The sequence below is a fragment of the Oncorhynchus keta genome, chromosome 11, assembly GCF_023373465.1.
Source record: "Oncorhynchus keta strain PuntledgeMale-10-30-2019 chromosome 11, Oket_V2, whole genome shotgun sequence".
Taxonomy (NCBI): Eukaryota; Metazoa; Chordata; class Actinopteri; order Salmoniformes; family Salmonidae; genus Oncorhynchus; species Oncorhynchus keta.
Window position 1 is genome coordinate 2,211,893 of NC_068431.1, and position 16,548 is coordinate 2,228,440.

General features: G+C 42.1%; 1 protein-coding gene across 1 annotated transcript; it reads left to right on the top strand.

The window, feature by feature from the left end:
* Positions 1 to 609: 609 nt before the first annotated feature.
* LOC118379802 (olfactory receptor 146-like) lies at positions 610 to 9,077 on the top strand. Its single transcript, XM_052529093.1, has 7 exons — positions 610 to 646; positions 996 to 1,181; positions 1,691 to 1,743; positions 3,413 to 3,634; positions 4,113 to 4,229; positions 7,251 to 7,448; positions 8,090 to 9,077. The coding sequence occupies exons 2-7, from the start codon at positions 1,038 to 1,040 to the stop codon at positions 8,343 to 8,345; spliced, it is 990 nt and encodes a 329-aa protein (XP_052385053.1). The 5' UTR covers positions 610 to 646; positions 996 to 1,037; the 3' UTR covers positions 8,346 to 9,077.
* The last annotated feature ends 7,471 nt before the right edge of the window (positions 9,078 to 16,548 follow it).

The window sequence follows — 16,548 nt, forward strand, 5'->3', positions numbered from 1 at the left end:
CCCGGCACAACCAGAAGAGGACTGGCCACCCCTCATTGCCTGGTTCCTCTCTAGGTTTCTTCCTAGGTTTTGGCCTTTCTAGGGAGTTTTTCCTAGCCACCGTGCTTCTACACCTGCATTGCTTGCTGTTTGGTGTTTTAGGCTGGGTTTCTGTACAACACTTTGTGACATCAGCTGATGTAAGAAGGGCTTTATAAATACGTTTGATTTGATAGCAATCTGGTGACCGACAACACAGTCCAAAGTTGATTCATGATTCTGAGCTGGAAACCATTTTACTTCACTAAATCAAGTCAAGTATCATTTCACATTTTAGGCTATTGTAAAACTAACAGAATACATTATTATACGTGTCGTTAGCTGTTTTAGTGTTTCCCAAAAGGTCAACAACATTTAGGTTTTTGTCCTGATTCATCTTATCAAAGGCTTGATGATGAGTTGATTAGCTGAATCAGGTGTGTTGGTACAGTAACTAAAACGTGAATCCCTTTGGGATCCCAGGACCAGGATTGGGAACCAGTGATGTAACTCTATGTGTTGTACTAATGACCAACAGGTAAAGGTGATACAGTATATAAGCCTGTTGTCTCTGCCCAGGTCCTCACACTAGACCTGGGCTGTCAGGTCCACCATATCACCTGAGGAGGTGGGTTCAACTTTACATTTACATGATAAACAGTGGCTTTAGTAGTTGATGGAGATGTTGACTTTCTGGTATTTAGTTTGATGTCTGAAGTGAGTGGTTTAATTAACTATTTTTTATCAACTGGTATCAAATGCAGTAACATTGAATACATAAATAAATACAATTTAAATATAATATTAATGTATTTATTATTATAAATTATTTGCAATTTACAATTTTGATGAACTTGGATAATTTCCTTTCCACTAACGATGCTTCAATTATGTTTTTGTCAACAGGTGAATTAATGTACAGTTTTGAATATATCTTTATTTGTAATAATGTACTCATGGATAATGTATTTCCACAGATTATCACCAGCCAGAGGGAGACGTTAACACCTCCAGTCAGGATGAGTTCCCTGACCTCTGACCCTAACCAGACAGACGTCAACACCATCATCCGACCCCCTTACTTCTTCATCAGTGGTTTCATAGCCAACCCCGACATGAACTACTACTACATCTTCCTCTGTTTTGTTTACATCATCTCTCTGGTAAGGCTGTAGCTCTGGTCCAGGGTGTTACTAACTAGCTCTGGTCCAGTGTGTTACTAACTAGCTCTGGTCCAGGGTGTTACTAACTAGCTCTGGTCCAGGGTGTTACTAACCAGCTCTGGTCCAGGATGTTACTAACTAGCTCTGGTCCAGGGTGTTACTAACTAGCTCTGGTCCAGGGTGTTACTAACCAGCTCTGGTCCAGGATGTTACTAACTAGCTCTGGTCCAGGGTGTTACTAACTAGCTCTGGTCCAGGGTGTTACTAACTAGCTCTGGTCCAGGGTGTTACTAACCAGCTCTGGTCCAGGGTGTTACTAACCAGCTCTGGTCCAGGGTGTTACTAACCAGCTCTGGTCCAGGGTGTTACTAACTAGCTCTGGTCCAGGGTGTTACTAACCAGCTCTGGTCCAGGGTGTTACTAACTAGCTCTGGTCTAGGGTGTTACTAATTTAAGAACTTCCATTTTGGGTAATTTCTGCTGTGTGTGTGTGTGTGTGTTGGGTCTAGGTGGGCAATACCTTCGTCATGACTGGCATCTACGTGGACCGCAGTCTCCACAGGTAATCAGACCTCTTTAATCTCATTAACACAATACAGTGTATAACAAACAGCCTTTATTGGACAGTCTATCTTATGTGTGTGGGAGCCTGCCCTGCTCCCCGTTCCCCTGGACCTCACAGACATGTGTGTGGGAGCCTGCCCTGCTCCCAGTTCCCCTGGACCTCACAGACATGTGTGTGGGAGCCTGCCCTGCTCCCCGATCTCCATATCAAATTTTATTTGTCACATACACATGGTTAGCAGATGTTAATGAGAGTGTAGCAAAATGCTTGTGCTTCTAGTTCCGACAATGCAGTAATAACCAACAAGTAATCTAACTAACAATTCCAGAACTACTACCTTATAGACACAAGTGTAAGGGGATAAAGAACATGTACATAAAGATATATGAATGAGTGATGGTACAGAGTGGCATAGACAAGATACAGTAGATGGTATTGAGTACAGTATATACATATGAGATGAGTATGTAAACAAAGTGGCATAGTTAAAGTGGCTAGTGATACATGTATTACATAAAGATGCAGTAGATGATATAGAGTGCAGTATATACATATGAGATGAATAATGTAGCGTATGTAAACATTATATTAAGTAGCATTGTTTAAAGTGGCTAGTGATATATTTGACATTTCCCATCAATTCCCATTATTAAAGTGGCTGGAGTTGAGTCAGTGTCAGTGTCAGTGTGTTGGCAGCAGCCACTCAATGTTAGTGGTGGCTGTTTAACAGTCTGATGGCCTTGAGATAGAATCTGTTTTTCAGTCTCTCGGTCCCAGCTTTGATGCACCTGTACTGACCTCGCCTTCTGGATGATAGCGGGATGAACAGGCAGTGGCTCGGGTGGTTGATGTCCTTGATGATCTTTATGGCCTTCCTGTGAAATTGGGTGGTGTAGGTGTCCTGGAGGGCAGGTAGTTTGACCCCGGTGATGCGTTGTGCAGACCTCACTACCCGCAGTTGCCGTACCAGGCGGTGATACAGCCCGACAGGATGCTCTCGATTGTGCATCTGTAGAAGTTTGTGAGTGCTTTTGGTGAGAAGCCGAATTTCTTCAGCCTCCTGAGGTTGAAGAGGCGCTGCTGCGCCTTCTTCACGATGCTGTCTGTGTGAGTGGACCAATTCAGTTTGTCTGTGATGTGTACGCCGAGGAACTTAAAACTTACTACCCTCTCCACTACTGTTCCATCAATGTGGATAGGAGGGTGTTCCCTCTGCTGTTTCCTGAAGTCCACAATCATCTCCTTAGTTTTGTTGACGTTGAGTGTGAGGTTATTTTCCTGACACCACACTCCGAGGCCCTCACCTCCTCCCTGTAGGCCGTCTCGTCGTTGTTGGTAATCAAGCCCACCACTGTAGTGTCGTCCGCAGACTTGACGATTGAGTTGGAGGCGTGCGTGGCCACGCAGTCGTGGGTGAACAGGGAGTACAGGAGAGGGCTCAGAACGCACCCTTGTGGGGCCCCTCCATTACATAATACTTATATTATTATTATATTACTTATATTAACCTGTAGTGACGCCCAGCACGTGAAGGGTACATTGCTGTACATTGCTGTGTTCAACCTGGACCTCACAGACATGTGCCTGGGAGCCTGCCTTGCTCCCCGATCTCTGTTACGTGATATTTACATTAATATTAAAAGATATCTATGTTCTGACCTTGCAGCCCCAAGTACATCGCTGTGTTCAACCTGGCCTTCACAGACGTGTGTGAAAGCACGGCCCTGGTTCCCAAGCTGCTGGACATGTTTCTGTTCAGCAGACAGCTCATCTCCTACGACCAGTGTCTCACGAGCCTCTTCTTCGTCTTCCTCTTCATCACCATGCAGTCCTTCAACCTCACCATCCTCTCCTATGACAGACTGGTGGCCATCTGCTATCCGCTCAGGTCTCAGATAATATATCATATTATTAACTCAATTAAAATAACATTCAGAAACACTATTTCATTTGACCCTTCTGGGATAATTTTAAAAAATTTAGAATTGAATAATTTGATTTGACAATTCATTCAAATGTATTTATTAAATGTATTACATATGAAAAATATGATTTAACATGGATTCACTGCTTTTAAAATCATATATAAGGATATAGTTACCTGACAGGGGAAACACCTTGATCACAAAGGAGGAATAACAGGGTGAGGTTCGGCCAATGCACTCTGACCCCTGCAAGTTCTCCAAATGTGGGAATCTCGACTGAATAATTATATAAAATGAAAAACATATAAAGACAAATCATATAAACCATTGGCGATAATAACAAGATAAAGTTGATCATCTTTTCCCCTACAGAGATGCTATTAAATGACCAGAGCTGCTGTGTCATCAACTCTCAAAGTTCCATTGTAATGTTCTTTCCAGGTACCACATGATGATCACTCACAGGTCCATGCTCCAGCTGACGGGGGCCGCCTGGGCGTTTGCTGTGTTGATGGTGTTGATCTCTGTGTGTCTCATCACCCGGCTCTCTTTCTGTAGGTTAGTATGTATCGTTTTGTAGTGCACCGACTCCACCGCAAAAGCTTAGCTTCTGTGAAGTATAGATTTATCTGTTAAATCACATCAAACTATTGGTTTGAGACGTACGAACCTCCAGTCCAATGACTTGCTGGTGCAAAAAAAATCTATTCATGATAAAATATAGTATAAATATATAAATATATAAATATAGTCAAATATAATATATCCTTACGTTGATGAATGCTCCCGCTGTTTTATTGTCAGACTTGATCAAGACGTGCGGGTCAACACCTGCTCTTTCCATGACTGACCAGGTTTAACCTATGATCCCTTATTGATCCCTTCGCGCGCCAATCCCTTTAGCGGGATCGATTCGACAACATCCAGTGAAATTGCAGAGTGACAAACTGAAACTTCAACATAACCGATAAATAAAGCTTAACTTCTTGTTCGTCCAGCCGCAGTGTCAGATTTCAAAAGCTGATTATCTGAGGACAGCGCCCGCATAAAAACACATGAAAGTCATTTTCAACCAGGCAGGTGGCGACACAAAAGTCAGAAATAACGATATAATAAATGCCTTACTTATTAAGATCTTCTTTTATTTTTCTCAAATGTCTCAGTGACACAATGAATGGTCGTTTTGTTCGATAAATTCCTTCTTTATATCCCCTGTTTATTTGACACGTTTGATTCAGAAATACATCGTTCCCAACAAGCCCACAAAGGATCAAATAAATTACCTGTAAACTTGGTCCAAACATTTCAAACAACGTTCCAACCTCAGGTATCCTAAAACGTAAATAATCGACAAAATTTAAGATGGATAAACTGTTTCCAATACCGGATAAAAACAACGTGAAACTCGCTCCAAACAGTAGAATCCATCTGGACAAAAAAACAAAGAACAGCTGTACTTCTTCATTTCTCAAAAGAAAAACATTGAACAATTTCTAAAGACTGTCGCCATCTAGTGGAAGCCATGGGAAATGCAACCAGGTTCCTATTAAAAAGGGCTTCCCATAGAAAGGTATTGGGAAATACTATGACCTCAATTGTTTTCCCCCTGGAAGGTTTGTCCTCGGTTTTGCCTGCCAAATCAGTTCTGTTATACTCACAGACATTATTTTAACAGTTTTAGAAACGTTACTGTTTTCTATCCAAATCTACTAATAATATGCATATCCTAGCTTCTGGGCCTGAGTAACAGGCAGTTTACTTTGGGCACACTTTTCATCCGGACTTGAAAATACTGCCCCTTGCCTCCCTAAGAAGTTTTAAATCCACGTAAATGGGGGAAGGCAGGTGTGGGTACTGATGGCGGCTTGAGTGCGTAATGCTGGGGATCCTGGTGCCCTCGAGCTCCAGGTGAGGCAGAGCGGGTGTGATAAGTCACTTGTTAAATCCACTTAATTCAGTGGAGATGAAGGGGAGGAGACATGTTACAAATGTTTTTAAGCCTTGAGACAAGCAAGACATGGATTATGTATGTGTGCCATGCAGTGGGTGAAAGGGGCAAAAACAAAGTATTTAAGTGCCCTTGAACGGGGTATGGTAGTAGGTGCCAGGCGCACCGGTTTGTGTCAAGAACTGCAATTCATGCCCAACAATTTCCAGTGTGAATCTAGAATGGTCCAACACCCGAAGGACATCCAGCCAACTTGACACAACTGTGGGAAACATTGGAGTCAACATGGGCCAGCATCCCTGTGGAACGCTTTAGACACCTTGTAGAGTCCATGACCCAACGAATTGAGGCTGTTCTGAGGGCAAAAGGAGGTTAACAACTTAAATTGCAGGTGAAAACCTGAGGAAAATCAAACCAGGAAGTGGCTTCTATTTTGAAAGCTCCATGTTCCATAGCCTGCCTTCGTTCCATTTAAAGGGATATCAACCAGATTCCTTTTCCTATCGCTTCCTCATGGTGTCAAGTCTTTAGACATAGTTTCCGGCTTTTATTTTGAAAAATGAGTGAGAAAGATAACATCGCGTAAGTGGATAGCTGGGTGTTCGCATGAGTTTTGCTTGCGCAATAGTGTGGGGCAGCCATTGTCTCTCCCTCTCCTATTTGAAAAAGCGACAGTCCCGGTTGATTATATTATCGATTATATATTTTAAAAACAACCTGAGGATTCATTATTTAAAAAAAAAACGTTTCTGTGGACATTACGGATACTATTTGGAATGTTCGTCTGCGATGTCGTGACCGCTCGTGCCTGTGGATTTCTGAACATAACGCGCCAAACAAATGGAGGTATTTTGGACATAAAAATAATCCTTATGGAACAAAAGGAACAATTATTGTGTAACTGGGAGTCTCGTGAGTGAAAATATCCGAAGATCATCAAAGGTAAGCGACTTGAATCTATTGCTTTTCTGACTTTAGTGACAGTCTACTTGGCTGCTAGGTGATTGTAATATTTTGTCTACTGAGAGAGATGTTCTTACATAAACGCTTGTTATGCTTTTGCCGAAAAGCTGTATTGAAATCTGAAACACCAGGTGGCTTAACAACAAGCTAAGCTGTGTTTTGCTAATTAAATATGTTTAGTAATTAGAATTTGGTGCACTGCAATTCAGCGGGTGTTGATGAAAATGATCCCGCTAACGGGATGGGTGCTTTAAGAAGTTAAACTCAATATTAGGAAGGTGTTGCTAATGTTTTGTAAATTCAGTGCATACCCCTTAACTTATTCCACATTTTGATGTGTTACAGCCTGAATTGAAAATATATTAATTTAAATTTCTCAACCATCTACACACAATCAGGGATTAAAACAAAAAAATGATTTTCCAAATGTTTTGTTCTGAGCAGAACCACTATTTCTGTTCTAACCAGCAAAACACATTTCTGAAGCAGTTAGATTTCCCAAAAAGTTCTGGAATTGTTCCTTTATGTTCCTTCATCTTGAATGTGAGAGGAATTCCAGTGGCGGAGGTGTACCAATAGCTGGTCGAGAATTTTTTGGACACATTTCTGTTGTTTGCTCTAATATCTGGGTAATAACATGGTATATAATGTATTGTATTGTATTGTAGGTCTCTGGTGATCAACAGCTACTTCTGTGACCACGGTCCTCTGTTCCGTCTGGCGGCCCCCTGTTCTAATGTGGTCCCTAACATAGCGATGAGCGAAATCAACCCCTGTATAGTTCTCTATCTCCCAATGATCTTCATCATATCATCATACATCTGTATAACACACGCCCTGTTCACCATCACACTGCCCCAGGACAGGTGAGAAGTAATACTGATTGGAATAAGTAAGTCAAGTCAGTAAGTAGACTTGTCCGAGCCAGAACGGCCCATATGCTGATTGGTGTGAGGCCTCAGAAATATGTTTTTAGTTATGGACTTGTTACAGGAATGATAAATGCTGGGAAATATTGAGAATGCAATTAAACTGTATAGATAATCACATGGTGTACTGACACACGTTCTCTCCCTCCCTCTCCCTCTCGCTCTCTCTCTCGCTCGCTCTCTCTTTCTTTCTCTCTCTATGTCCACCTCTTTCTCTCTCTCTCTCCCACTCTCACCCTCCACCTCTCTCTTTCTCTCTCTCTCCATCTCTCACCCTCCACCTCTCCCTCTCTCCCTCTCCATCCACCTCTTTCTGTCTCTCTGTCTCTCTCCCTCTCTCACCCTCCACCTCTCTCTCTCCCTCTCTCAATCCACTTCTTTCTGTCTCTCTGTCTCTCTCCCTCTACCTCTCTTTCTCACACCCTTTCTCTGTCCACCTCTTTCTGTCTCCCTCTCGCTCTCTTTCTTACCCTCTCTCACGCTCTCTTTATCTCTCTCTCTCTGTCCACCTCTCTCTGTTCACCTCTCCCTCTCCCTCTCTCTCTCTCTCTCTCTCTCTCTCTCTCTCTCTTTCCCAGACTCAGAGCCATTAAGACATGTACCTCACACCTAATACTGGTGGCCATATTCTACCTGCCCATTATTTTCACGTACTCTCTCTACACCATCATACCAACCAACGCCCGGATCATCAACCTCTCCCTGACCTCCATACTGCCACCAATGCTCAATCCCATCGTATACGTTCTGAAGACGGAGGAGTTTAAGGTATCAGCCAAGAAGATGCTCAGAAGAGGGGCCCAAAGAGCTGTGACGCAGGTCAAACCAACATGAAGTTCTTGAATTTTTTCTCTTAAAAATAATATATTTACAGTGCGTTCTGAAAGTATTCACACCTAACAGCCATTTTCAAGTCTTGGCATAGATTTTCAAGGCGATTTAAGTCAAAACTGTAACTAAGCAACTCAGGAACATTCACTGTCACCATGGTAAGCAATGCCAGTGTATATTTGATCTTGTGTTTTGGGTTATTGTCTTGGTGAACGGTGAATTTGTCTTTCAGTGTCTTTTGGAAAGCAGACTGAACCAGCTTTTCCTCTCGCATTTAGCCGGTGCTTAGTTTCTTTTTATCCTAAAAAACTCTAGTCCTTGCCGATGACAAGCATACCTATAACATGTTGCAGCCACCACCATGCTTGGAAATATGTGGTTCTTAGTGATCTGTTGAGTTGGATTTAGCCCAACCATAACACTTTGTATTCAGGACATAAAGTTAATTTCTTAGCCATTTCTTTTTACAGTTTTACTTTAGTGCCTTATTGAAAACAGGACTGTCTTGGAAAATCTTTATTCTGCACAGGTTTCCTTCTTTTCAGGCTGTAATTTAGGTTAGTATTGTGGAGTAACTACAAAGGTGTTGATCCATCCTCAGTTTTCTCCTATCACAGCCATTAAAATCTGCAACTGTTTTATGGTGAAATACCTGAGCAGTTTCCTTCCTCTCCTGCAACTGAGTTAGGAAGAACGCATGTATCATGACACAAGGCGAAACCCAGATGCAGACACAGGGAGGCAGCTGGTTGGAGTCTTACAATGTTTATTAATCCAAAAGGAGGAGGCAAGAGGTCGTGGACAGGCCAAAGGTCAAAACCAGATCAGAGTCCACGAGGTACAGAGTGGCAGACAGGCTCGTGGTCAAGGCAGGCAGAATGGTCAGGCAGACTCGGGGTCAGGACAGGCTCATGGTCAAGGCAGGCAGAATGGTCAGGCAGACACGGGGTCAGGACAGGCAGAATGGTCAGGCAGGCAGAATGGTCAGGCAGGCGGGTACAGAGTCCAGAAACAGGCAACGGTCAAAACTGGGAGGACTAGAAAAAGGAGAATAGCAAAAAGCAGGAGAACGGGGAAAACGCTGGTTGACTTGGAAAAACATACAAGACTATAAATACACTGGCACAGATAGACAGGAAACACAGAGATAAATACACTGGCACAGAGAGATAGGAAACACAGGGATAAATACACTGGGGAAAATCAGTGACACCTGGAGGGGGTGGAGACAATCACAAGGAGCAGGTGAAACAGATCAGGGCATGGCAGCATGTAAGTAAGCCTGTATCTTTGTAGTGACTGGGGGTGTTGATACACTGAGTCAGGAAGGACGCCTGTATCTTGGTAGTGACTGGGTGTATTGATACACCATCCAAAGTGTAATGAATAACTTCATCCTCAAAGGGATATTCAATGTCTTATTTTTTGTTATTGTTGATTTTTAGCGATCAACAAATAGGTGGTCTTCTTTGCTAGGCATTGGAAGACCTCCTGGACTTCGTGATTGAATCTGTGATTGAAAATCACTGCTCAACTGAGGACCTTTCAGATAATTGTATGTGTAAGATACAAAGGTTAAGTAGGCATTCAAAAATCATTTTAAACATTATTATTTGGACTTGCCATTATAAAGGAGTTGAATACTTATTTAACTCAAGACATTTCAGCTTTTAATTTTGAATTCATTTGTAAACATTTCTAAAAACATAATTCCACGTTGACATTATGGGGTATTGTGCGGAGGCCAGTGACCCTCTGAATGGAATCCATTTTAAATTCAGGCTGTAACACAACAACATGTGTGGTAATTCAAGAGGTGTGAATACATTCTGAAGGCTCAGTATATTATGTCTATAAGCCTTTATAGCCATTCAATAAATAACATATATCAGTGTGATATCACGGTTTAATGTATTTAATGTATATTTAGATATAGTTATATTTAGAAGTACTTGAAGTCTCAAATGCATTTATATCTCTCTTTTGCTATTTTTTATTTTTTTTATTTATAGCTTTATTTTACAAGGCAAGTCAGTTAAAAACAAATTCTATATTTTCAATGACGGCCTAGGAACAGCGGGTTAACTGCCTGTTCAGGGGCAGAACGACAGATTTGTACCTTGTCAGCTCGGGGATTTGAACTTGTAACCTTCTGGTTACTAGTCCAATGCTCTGACCACGAGGCTACCCTGCCGCTATCTCGGTTGCAACTTATATATATTTCATTTTTTGATTGGAAGAAAGCTATGTGCAACTACAGTCTATCTGGGACAGTGAATGATTGTATTGTTGCTTCACTCAATGAAGTGAAGTGGTATGACAAAAAAAGTAAAATATTTACACTATATATAATACTGTACGTTTTTTTTGTTCTGGATTTTGGGACTATAAAAAGATCCCTGGTGGCATGCCTGGTGGGATAAGTGTGTGTGTGTCGGAGCCGTGTGTAAGTTGACTATGCAAACAATTAGGGATTTTCCACACATTACTGTTTCTCATAAAAATAAGAAGTGATGCAGTCAGTCTCTCTCAGAGCCAAGAGAGACTGACTGCATAGTATTAATATCAGCCCTCTGATCACAATTAAGAGCAACATGTGCCGCTCTGTTCTGGGCCAGCTGCAGCTTAACTCGGTCTTTCCTTGCATCACTGGACCCCATGACTGGACAATAATCAAGATCAGACTAAACTAGAGCCTGCAGAACTTTCTTTTTGGAGTGTGGTGTTAAAAAGGCAGAGCATCTCTTTATTACGGACAGATCTCTCCCCATCTTTGCAACCATTGAATCTATATGCTTTGACCGTGACAGTTTACAATCTAAGGTAACACCAAGTAATTTAGTCTCCTCAACTTGTTCAACAGCCACACCATTCATTGCCAGATTCAGCTGAGGTCTAGCACTTAAGGAACGATTTGTATCAAATACAATGCTCTTAGTTTTAGAGATGTTCAGGACCAGTTTATTACTGGCCACCCATTCCATCCCAGAAACCCTTTGTTAAGGGTATCAGTGACTTCATTAGCTGTGGTTGCTGATGTGTATATGGTTGAATCATCAGCATACATGGACACACATACTTTGTTTAATGCCAGTGGCAGGTCATTGGTAAAAATAGAAAAGAGTAGAGGGCCTAGAGAGCTGCCCTGCGGTACACCACACTTTACATGTTTGACATTAGAGACACTTCCATTAAAGAATTCCCTTTGAGTTATATTAGATAGACAGCTCTGAATCCACGATATGTCAGAGGCTGAAAAGTCATAACACTTGAGTTTTTTCAACAACAGGTTATGGTCAATAATATCAAAGGCTGCACTGAAATCTAACAGTACAGCTCCCACAATCTTCTTATTGTATATTAATTTAAACCAATCATCAGTCATTTGTGTCAGTGCAGTACATGTTGAGTTCCCTTCTCTGTAAGCATGCAGAAAGTCTTGTTAATTTGTTTACAGAGAAAAAGTATTGTATTTGGTCAAACACATTTTTATCCAAAAGTTTTCTAAGAGCTGGCAGCAAGCTTATAGGTCTGCTGTTGGAACCATTAAAGGCCGCTTTACCACTGCTGGGTAGCTGTTCTCCAGTGGACTCATTATGCTGAGTGAAGGACTGGGACCAGTTGACTCAATAGGCTGAGTGAAGGACTGGGACCAGTGGACTCAATAGGCTGAGTGAAGGACTGGGACCAGTGGACTCAATAGGCTGAGTGAATGACTGGGACCAGTTGACTCAATAGGCTGACTGGGACCAGTGGACTCAATAGGCTGAGTGAATGACTGGGACCAGTGGACTCAATAGGCTGAGTGAATGAGTGGGACCAGTGGACTCAATAGGCTGAGTGAATGAGTGGGACCAGTGGACTCAATAGGCTGAGTGAATGAATGGGACCAGTGGACTCAATAGGCTGAGTGAAGGACTGGGACCAGTGGACTCAATAGGCTGAGTGAATGAGTGGGACCAGTGGACTCAATAGGCTGAGTGAAGGAGTGGGACCAGGGGACTCAAGGCCGAGTGAATGAGTGGGACCAGTGGACTCAATAGACTCAATAGGCTGAGTGAAGGAGTGGGACCAGTGGACTCAATAGGCTGAGTGAAGGAGTGGGACCAGTGGACTCAATAGGCTGAGTGAAGGACTGGGACCAGTTGACTCAATAGGCTGAGTGAAGGGACCAGTGGGACCAGTGGACTCAATAGGCTGAGTGAAGGAGTGGGACTGGACTCAATAGGCTGAGTGAAGGACTGGACCAGTTGACTCAATAGGCTGAGTGAATGAGTGGGACCAGTGGACTCAATAGGCTGAGTGAAGGAGTGGGACCAGTTGACTCAATAGGCTGAGTGAAGGAGTGGGACCAGTGGACTCAATAGGCTGAGTGAAGGACTGGACCAGTTGACTCAATAGGCTGAGTGAATGAATGGGACCAGTGGACTCAATAGGCTGAGTGGGACCAGTGGACTCAATAGGCTGAGTGAATGAATGGGACCAGTGGACTCAATAGGCTGAGTGGGACCAGTGGACTCAATAGGCTGAGTGAATGACTGGGACCAGTGGACTCAATAGGCTGAGTGAATGAGTGGGACCAGGGGACTCAATAGGCTGAGTGGGACCAGTGGACTCAATAGGCTGAGTGAATGAGTGAGACCAGTGGACTCAATAGGCTGAGTGAATGAGTGGGACCAGTGGACTCAATAGGCTGAGTGAATGAGTGGGACCAGTGGACTCAATATGCTGAGTGAATGAGTGGGACCAGTGGACTCAATAGGCTGAGTGAATGAGTGGGACCAGTGGACTCAATAGGCTGAGTGAATGAGGGGGACCAGTGGACTCAATAGGCTGAGTGAATGAGACCAGTGGACTCAATAGGCTGAGTGAATGAGTGGGACCAGTGGACTCAATAGGCTGAGTGAATGAGGGGGACCAGTGGACTCAATAGGCTGAGTGAATGAGTGGGACCAGTGGACTCAATAGGCTGAGTGAATGAGTGGGACCAGTGGACTCAATAGGCTGAGTGAATGAGTGAGACCAGTGGACTCAATATGCTGAGTGAATGAGTGGGACCAGTGGACTCAATATGCTGAGTGAATGAGTGAGACCAGTGGACTCAATATGCTGAGTGAATGAGTGGGACCAGTGGACTCAATATGCTGAGTGAATGAGTGAGACCAGTGGACTCAATAGGCTGAGTGAATGAGTGGGACCAGTGGACTCAATATGCTGAGTGAATGAGGAGCGGATTCCAATAACCTTCTTTTCAAAGTGATTGAAAAAGTTGTCCTTAGAGAGGGAGGGGGCAGGGGTTGGAGGATTAAGGAGAGAGGAGGTGGAAAATAGTTTCCTAGTGTTAGAGAAAGGAGCTTGAAATTTAGAGTGATAGAAAGTGGCTTTAGCAATGGAGATTTGGAGATAACCTGGATGGGGGTTACAGTGAGATTAGTATGAGAACAGAGACTTGGAGGGTTACAGTGAGATTAGTAGGAGAACAGAGACCTGGAGGGGTTACAGTGAGATTAGTAGGAGAACAGAGACCTGGAGGAGGGTTACAGTGAGATTAGTAGGAGAACAGAGACCTGGAGGGGGTTACAGTGAGATTAGTAGGAGAACAGAGACCTGGAGGGGTTACAGTGAGATTAGTAGGAGAACAGAGGCCTGGAGGTGGTTACAGTGAGATTAGTAGGAGAACAGAGACCTGGAGGTGGGTTACAGTGAGATTAGTAGGAGAACAGAGACCTGGAGGTGGGTTACAGTGAGATTAGTATGAGAACAGAGACCTGGAGGGGTTACAGTGAGATTAGTTGGAGAACAGAGACCTGGAGGGGTTACAGTGAGATTAGTAGGAGAACAGAGACCTGGAGGGGAGGGGGTTACAGTGAGATTAGTAGGAGAACAGAGACCTGGAGGTGGGTTACAGTGAGATTAGTAGGAGAACAGAGACCTGGAGGGGTTACAGTCAGATTAGTAGGAGAACAGAGACCTGGAGGGGTTACAGTGAGATTAGTAGGAGAACAGAGACCTGGAGGGGTTACAGTGAGATTAGTAGGAGAACAGAGACCTGGAGGGAGTCCACTGGGTTGAGAAATTAGGAAATTAGTTTATTAAGGTGTCAAGGTGTCAGGAAATTAGTTTATTAAGGTGTCAAGCTCATTGGGGAACTATGTAAGGTGACCTGGTTGGCAACAGATGACGATAATGTGAAGCTTGAGTGGACAAGTGACAGTGACAGCTGTCGTCAGATGAAGAGAGAGCAGCTGGAGTTGTAATGTTCTCTGGAGTAGAGAACAGAAAAACAGTGGCTTTCAAACTAGGGATTTCTTGTCTAATTAAAGTTAAACAGTATTTCTGCTCATACAGTAGATTAGCATTAATCAACTACACATTGACATATCCATCTCAAAGTGGGAGGTGTAAATACTTGTTGCCAAAGAGAATGTCTATAAGGCCCGGCTCAAGACTGTACGGTTCAGAAAAGGACCTTTTTTTAAAATCAGCACTCAAGTCCTCCTGATCTGACGACGCCTTTATATAGCTTTGTTTGTTCTCTGTGTCCTATGTTCTCTTTGTCCTATGTTATATCTGTCCTATATTATCTGTGTCCAATATTTACTGTGTCCTATATTAACTGTGTCCTATTTTAACTGTGTCCTATATTATCTCTGTCCTATATCATCTGTGTTCTATATTAACTGTGTCCTATGTTATCTTTGTCCTATGTTATCTGTGTCCTATATTATATCTGTCCAATATTAACTGTGTCCTATGTTCTCTGTGTCCTATGTTCTCTGTGTCCTATATTATCTCTGTCCTATATTATATATGTCCTATATTATATGTGTCCTATGTTATCTCTGTCCTATATTATATCTGTCCAATATTAACTGTGTCCTATGTTATCTCTGTCCTATATTATCTCTGTCCTATATTATCTGTGTCCAATATTAACTGTGTCCTATGTTATCTCTCTCCTATGTTATCTCTGTCCTATATTAACTGTGTCCTATATTATCTGTGTCCTATGTTATCTGTGGCCTATATTATCTGTGTCCTATGTTATCTCTGTCCTATATTATCTGTGTCCTATATTATCTGTGTCCTATATTATATCTGTCCTATATTATCTGTGTCCTATATTATCTCTGTCCTATATTATCTGTGTCCTATATTATATGTGTCCAATATGTATTATATACATATATGTATTATATCTGTCCAATATTAACTGTGTCCTATGTTATCTCTGTCCTATATTATCTGTGTCCAATATTAACTGTGTCCTATGTTATCTCTGTCCTATATTATCTGTGTCCTATATTATATGTGTCCGATATTATCTGTGTCCTATGTTATCTCTGTCCTATATTATATCTGTCCTATATTATATGTGTCCTATGTTATCTCTGTCCTATATTATATCTGTCCAATATTAACTGTGTCCTATGTTATCTCTGTCCTATATTATCTCTGTCCTATATTATATGTGTCCAATATTAACTGTGTCCTATGTTATCTCTGTCCTATATTATATCTGTCCTATATTATATGTGTCCTATATTATCTGTGTCCTATATTATATGTGTCCTATATTATCTATGTCCTATGTTATCCTGATTCATCTTATCAAAGGCTTGATGATGAGTTGATTAGCTGAATCAGGTGTGTTGGTATTTTACTCTATATTATCTGTGTCCTATATTATATGTGTCCGATATTAACTGTGTCCTACATTATCTCTGTCCTATATTATATGTGTCCAATATTAACTGTGTCCTATGTTATCTCTGTCCTATATTATCTGTGTCCTATATTATATGTGTCCGATATTAACTGTGTCCTACATTATCTCTGTCCTATATTATATCTGTCCTATATTATATGTGTCCGATATTAACTGTGTCCTACATTATCTCTGTCCTATATTATATCTGTCCTATATTATATGTGTCCTACATTATCTGTGTCCTATATTATATGTGTCCTATATTATCTATGTCCTATGTTATCCTGATTCATCTTATCAAAGGCTTGATGATGAGTTGATTAGCTGAATCAGGTGTGTTGGTACAGTAACTAAAACGTGAATCCCTTTGGGATCCCAGGACCAGGATTGGGAACCAGTGATGTAACTCTATGTGTTGTACTAATGACCAACAGGTAAAGGTGATACAGTATATAAGCCTGTTGTCTCTGCCCAGGTCCTCACACTAGACCTGGA

Bases quoted from the DNA above. Each gene is read 5' to 3' on its own strand.
- LOC118379802 (XM_052529093.1), top strand. From the start codon at position 1,038: ATGAGTTCCCTGACCTCTGACCCTAACCAGACAGACGTCAACACCATC. The intron at 1,182-1,690 runs GTAAGGCTGTAG...TGTTGGGTCTAG, and splicing joins TTGTTTACATCATCTCTCTG to GTGGGCAATACCTTCGTCAT. The intron at 3,635-4,112 runs GTCTCAGATAAT...TGTTCTTTCCAG, and splicing joins GCCATCTGCTATCCGCTCAG to GTACCACATGATGATCACTC.